General features: G+C 37.6%; 1 protein-coding gene across 1 annotated transcript; it reads left to right on the top strand.

Moving 5' to 3' along the window:
• The first annotated feature begins 2,498 nt into the window (after positions 1–2,498).
• On the top strand, positions 2,499–6,335 carry LOC124160481. Its single transcript, XM_046536333.1, has 4 exons — positions 2,499–2,726; positions 3,265–3,320; positions 4,689–4,992; positions 5,274–6,335. Exons 1-4 carry the CDS (start codon positions 2,499–2,501, stop codon positions 6,333–6,335), a joined length of 1,650 nt encoding a protein of 549 aa, XP_046392289.1.
• Positions 6,336–6,672: the final 337 nt, after the last annotated feature.

Here is a 6,672-nt window from a genome sequence, read left to right as displayed (position 1 = left end):
TGCTAACCTTCTCAGAATACCATTTCCGAAAGAAAATAACAACGGTAAATGATGCTTTACTTTGTGAATTCAAGGAAAAGATAGAATTATCTCGCATTTGTAAATAAATTTTCAATTAAAAGACAATTTTATTCACTAATTTTCATTTACTTTGTGATCTTTTTACTAATGATGTGTGGTTGACCATATCGTTTCGGGACTGAAATTTACTTTAAAATCCACGAATACTGAAAATTAGGGATGGTCGGATCGGATACCTCGGATCCAAATATCCGCGGATATTGCCCTTCATCGGATACAAACTCGCGGAAGACATCGGATCTGGATCCGATATTTTCAATGATAGCTTCAGTGAATGCAAGAGTGAATAAGGGTGGAAAGAGTTCCGATTCTATCTTCGATTGCGCCGTCGCATGCGATTCTTGTCCTACTCACGAACCGTGTTGTTTGAAAGCTCTCGCATAGATTACGTAGGAGAATTTCAGCCATGGAAAATAAAAAAGGCAAAATACGACTGGAACATAGTGTGACTTTTCCAAGAGGAAGGAATTTGAAAATGCATTTAGATCCGAAAATATCCCATCCGAAAGATCCGGCTCCGAAAATCAAGGATCCGATCCGAATCCGGATCCGAAAAAAATCCTGGATCTTTCCATCCCTACTGAAAATGAATGACCCTCATAATGGATCGATTCAAAGGACAATCAAGGATTTTTACGAGAAGGTGAGGTATGACTTATTAAAATGACTCAGTAATTCGTCAGTAGTCCTATTATTGACGCGAATGCCCATAAAATGTTACTCTCATTAATTATTTTAACACTTCGGCATTTCTTATCTTTCACATCCTTCCCTATCTGTTCCACATATTCCTTTGGGGAAGGTTGCCTAACTCGCACCAATTTAGGAAAAAAAACGAATAAGCTAAAAAAATAAGTGAGGTAATATAAGTTTCTAATGCTGCTTAATATGAGAAGGAATGTCTACTCCTCTCACAATATTTGGGGACAGTCAATTCCAGTTGAACATATGTATAAAAATTCAATTTAAAACCTCTGCAAAAAGTACGATTTAGGCAACCGGTTTCCCAAATCTCACCACTGGAAGCCAAAATTAGGAAATGATGTTTCAGCGACAGTGAGAGGCAGAGATGAAAGTTATTTAATGCTACTTTTTAGATCACTTAACAGAGAAAACATGTGTATTGAGATACCCGTAACATAAGGAACGATAAAAGTTAAATAGTTAAATAAGTCATATCTTTGACAGCGATAATAGATATAGTTTTTTTGCTAGATAAAAAATCTGCAATAATTGAAACAAAATTTAAAATTCTTTTGTAGAAATGTTAATGCTTTTGTCTGTTCACGGTAGCTTTTTTAAGACTTCTTACATTGCTTATTATAAACTGACGTGGTGCGCTTTGGGAGCGACCGCCATTTTATATTGAATCATTTCCACTGCCTAAACACGTGATCACACCACGCTGATAATAGCACTAAATGAAACATAATAGACTTCAAAAATATGATATGTAGCTAAAACTATGTAAATACAACTTATTTGTTTTCAATATTCTTGTGAAAAGACGAAAGAAATAGCAGAAGAGACACTTCTTTTCTTAATACGTACACACCTGACTAGTCACTACACTGGTGGCCACAATTGAAGTATAATGTGCTTGGTGATGTAGGAAGTTCCAAATGCAGCCATTAGATTGCATGTATAACTAATACATTGGTTTCTAGGATGTTCGTGCGATTTGGGAAGCGGTGCGATTTAGGAAACTCTCCCCTATATTCGTGATCTTCCCTCCCAGTTCTTGCTATTTACTTCGCCCTCCACGATTGCCTTCTTCAGGCCATCAAGCCTTAAGGAGGAACCTGCGCTTCGAAATATAAATATATAAAATAAAAACTTTATGTGTTGATGAGTTGATTCTGGTTTAAAATGCTTTTTTTATATTTAGTTAGCACTACTAAAAATAAATTATGGCAATATACCATGGTAAATTTGCAAAAAGAAACTTTAACACTCCTAATGTAAACTAAAGATTATGTTGACTTCAGCAGCAGCAGTTATTACTTTAGCATTTTAATTCAAGAATAATTAATGAATTGAGGATAAGGAAAAATATTTTCCGGTGATAAATATTTTAAAATGTGAATATAAGGTTTAATTTTGCGATATAATGTAATGAAAACTTATGACATAAATATTTGGCAACATTGAGATTGGTAAACAGTAGACTGTGGCATAGCAACGCGCCCTGTGGTATCTTGTTATGCTTAATTAAACGTGGTGTGTATCATTTTCGTGTTTTGAGGTTTTCAAGAGCGTTTCTTTGCGCATAAGTTATTGCGTCCCTCATTTTCATTTTTTCACCCTTCATTTCAATCATTCGTTCGTGGTCTCTTTCATCTACATCCCTTCACATTTTTCACTATCGCTCATCTTCACCATCATCATATTGTCATCGATAGAATCCATTTTACGCAATGGATAATCTCCGAGCTCGTCACAAGGGCAGATTTGCTATAGCAAAAAAAGCCAAACGATTTGAAAACCTGAAGATTTGCTCGGGGCGGGAGAAGTCAGAAGTTTCCGGTGCCAACGACATCATAGTTGAAGGAAGCAGAATTGTTGATGTGATGTTCCTCGCGCCGCAACTGATTTGCTCGGGCTGTGATAATGTTTTATCACTCCTGGATATACAGTCGCAGAGTGTAATTGGTCTTGCCAGCAAATAGACCAGCAAATAGACCATCAATTGCCGGCAATGTGGTATTGATAAATCTGTTTGTACCTCAAAAAGTAATACCAATCCAGAGACAAATCGCATATCGTATAGCATCAATATAAAGGCTGCTTTAGGTAAGATAGTGAAATATTTTGACTGTGAAGGTGCTTTGTGGTTTAATTACGCTGTATAAAATAGACAATTTCTATGATTTTAACTAATCCTTTCGTTTTAATATGCTGTTAATAATCAGGTATGCTTGACGCTGGCATTGGCCCTACTCATGCCAACGCATTCCTTACCTGCCTCAATGTGCCTGCCGTGACCGAGTCACTGTTAAAGAGAAGTCGTGGGAGAAGGAAAGGATAGTCGTGCGAACAAGAGCTGCCTACTATCGTCTACACTTGAAAAAACATTGGAGGCATCTATAACTCAAGGTATTCTTCGATTTGATTACTTGAATGCCCGTTTCTTTGGGTATTTATTTCATTCAATGTTTTAATAAGCTTTTCTTATTGTTCTAGAATCTCTGGAGTCTGGCATTACCTCTTGCTGGTGATGAAACATCAATCGAGGGAGAGTAAGTATAAACTAAATATCATTTTTGCTAGTATTGGTATCAATTCTTGTACTACCTCGTAAAACATTGCCGAAAGTGTGGTAAATTTGGTGAGAGTTTTGCAGTGGATAAACATTTTGCACAGTACACACAAACTTGTTTCACTATGCATGGTACCAACAAGATGTAACAATAATAATAATAATAATAAATGGCTTTATTCGGGTGAGGTTGAGGCTAGTCCCCTCTTCCGCCTAACCCCTGAATCTGAATAACATATATAGACGTATGGTAAGGCAAGGTATAGGTGCGAAACTTATAACTTCATTAGAAGTACTTAATATTATAAGAAATTAAGTAAAATACTTCTCACAATGACTTTGTTTTGGATTAAAAAAACGCCATTGAATATTTCATTTTGATGATATTGCATTTGGTTAGAATGGTTGTTATAACCTTGTGTTAATTGGGGAATCAGATTCCTTACCAATCTTATCTGAAGTACCATAAGGATTTGTGGCCAGGCTGTTAATGAGTTTCATTTATGGCTTATTGTGGATAGGGAGCAGTAATATTTACAATGTCACTTATGCTGATGACACCAATTTTTTTATTTCATCACCAAATGCTAAATTATTAATTACCTAGGCACAGGTGTTGATTTATAACATTTCTTAGTTGTGCTCAATCAACTTTCTGAAAATAAATTTAAGATAAAACCTGAAAACGCCTTTCAGGGAGACCTAAATGTAATATTAGGGGACAGCCGTATGAAAGCAACTTCTATGAAGTTTTTGGGTTAAAGCATGGGGATGTGCAACACAATTGAAAATAGGATATTCATGTATCCAATCTGACTTCTAAGTTGCACTTGTCAGAATTTTTATTTTTTTTTTATTTTTGCAATCCTTGTAGACCTCAGTTTACATTACCAAAAATCCTCACTATACTCAGTGCATGCTTTTACGTGGCATTTTACATATAATATTCACATGAACCATGACCTAACGGCCTTGACTCTTAATAGCCCTTTGGCTTTCGGTATTGGATTGTATATTATATTACCCAATGCCATTAGAAGTATTGAAGGCTATCAGTTATTTAAAAGATGTATGTAGCATGTTTTATACCTTCACTTGTCCTATATTTGTTGGCGCAAATCGTCGGGCAAGTACAATAATTATTATTGCATTCATTACTATTATGCCATTATTTTTTATTTACAGAGGAGCAAGTAATGTGGTATCCCCTGGCCTTGAAACCTCCATAGCTGCCTCCTATGATATGGGATGGCAAAAGAGGGGAAATGGGAGAAGTTATTCTAGCCTCACTGGACATGGATGTCTCATTGGCATCCATTCAAAAAAAAGTCCTATCTTTTGGAACTAGGAATGCAGCTTGCAAGGCCTGCTCATATTCTAATGTTGACCATGACTGTCGCAAGAATTGGTCTGGCAGTGCTAAGGCAATGGAGGCGGATTTGGCATTAGAGCTTTTAACCACCAGCACTCCTCTGAAGGCAGCTCAAGTGAAGGTGGGAACTATTGTCTGCGATGAAGATTCTTCCACCATAGCCAAAATTAGGAGGGATGTAGGCAATGTGGAAAAGGTGTCTGACATCAACCATGCAAAAAAGAATTTAGGGAATGCATTGTATGGTTTGAGGATGACACACAAGCAGTTGACCCCAACTGTAATTAAATATTTGCAGAGGTGTTTTAGTTATGCACTCCAACAGAATAGGGGAAATCCAGCAAGCCTTAGGAAAGCCATAATGAATATTGTCCCTCACTCCTTTGACTGTCATGGAGAATGTGGCCCATGGTGTGGGTTTGTTAAAGACCCAGTAACATATTTCCATCGAGGACTTCCCAGGAGATTAGGTTTGGAGGGTGAAACTTAGTGTGCAAGTCTCAAAAAAGTTTTTGAGAAATTTGGAAATATTGCTAATAGTTTGGCTCCTTGTGGCTCCAGCCAGGCAATGAAAGTTTCAATGCCATTGTAGCCAGCAAAGCCCCTAAATCTAGGCATTATGGCTCTTCGGAATCGAATGATTACAGAGTCGCCGCAGTAGTTTGCCAGAAGAATGTTGGTGTTGGGTATGTGGCAGATGTGAAGAAGTCCCTGATGTTATCTCCAGGGTCCAACACAAATAAGCACAGGCAGTGGCTGGCTAGAATGCGAATGGCTGTTATAGAGAAAAAGAAGAGTTTGGGCTTCAAGAGGAGGAGACTTTTCAAAAGCCTAAAGTTGGGAGCAATAGTGAAAAGTCGGGAAGCTCGGGAAGGGGAGACATATAGGAGTGGGATGGGCATGGATGGTGATGCCACTCACATTTCACCCCAAGTGCTTGTTCCGGTCACAAGTGAATATTCTCTGATAATATTTGATGTGGAAACCACAGGCCTGTGTAATTTATCTGATATTATTCAGGTTGGTGCGGTGGGAGAATCAGAATTCTCTGTGTATATTAAACCTTCAGGGCCTATTCCTGAGCAAGTGAGTGAATTGACTGGGCTAAGTGTGAGGGATGGGGAAATGTGGCGTGGAGGAAAGAAGCTTGTGCACCACAGTGCTGTTGAGGGGCTGAAGGCCTTCATTCAATTTCTGTCAAAGTCAGAGAGAGGTGCCTTGTTGGTGGGCCATAATGTAAATTTTGATGCAAGGATGATTGTGGCTGCCATCCAGAGGGCCAACTTGTTGGAGGACTTTATGTCGGTTGTCGTGGGGTTTGCAGATAGCTGCCCCATATTTAAAAAGCTTCTCCCTGGTATACAGTCCTATCGACAGGAATGTCTTTTTAAAGACATTATAGGGGAGTCAGTGTCTTTGGATCCTCATAATGCTCTCAGTGATTCATTAGCACTGAAAATGCTGATGTCGCATATGGACATAAATAATGAGCACATTATTAAAGAAAGTTTTTGGGGAAAAGAAAGTCTATATTGTTCAGTCTGTCTGTGCTCCGGGATATGGGGATATCCCAATATATGGTTGGAAGGCTTGCGGATGAAGGACTCAGCTTTGGGTGCTTAAGAGAAGTATATAGGGCAAGTGGTGAGGAAGGTGTCAAAGATTTAATTCTTAAAAAAAAGTCACAAAAAGTGTTATGATTGTAAATAAATTGAAAGCTATTATGAAAAAATGTTTTGAATAAAAATTTAAGTGTATATTTTATGGTTTATTCCTTTGGAAAAAAATCCTTTTGAAAATGTTCATGTTGCTCAAACTGCTGTCACAACACAAGATGGTTAGTTGTATCCTGTATTTCAACAATGGAATGTACATTATCGCTGTCTTGACCTTGGAGCAAATACAGGTAATTATTATGTATATTGTAAGATAGTATAAAGTAAATATTCATTATGTTGCA

Source organism: Ischnura elegans, chromosome 6 (genome assembly GCF_921293095.1).
Source record: "Ischnura elegans chromosome 6, ioIscEleg1.1, whole genome shotgun sequence".
NCBI lineage: Eukaryota > Metazoa > Arthropoda > Insecta > Odonata > Coenagrionidae > Ischnura > Ischnura elegans.
This window is presented reverse-complemented; position numbering and strand designations above follow the sequence as displayed.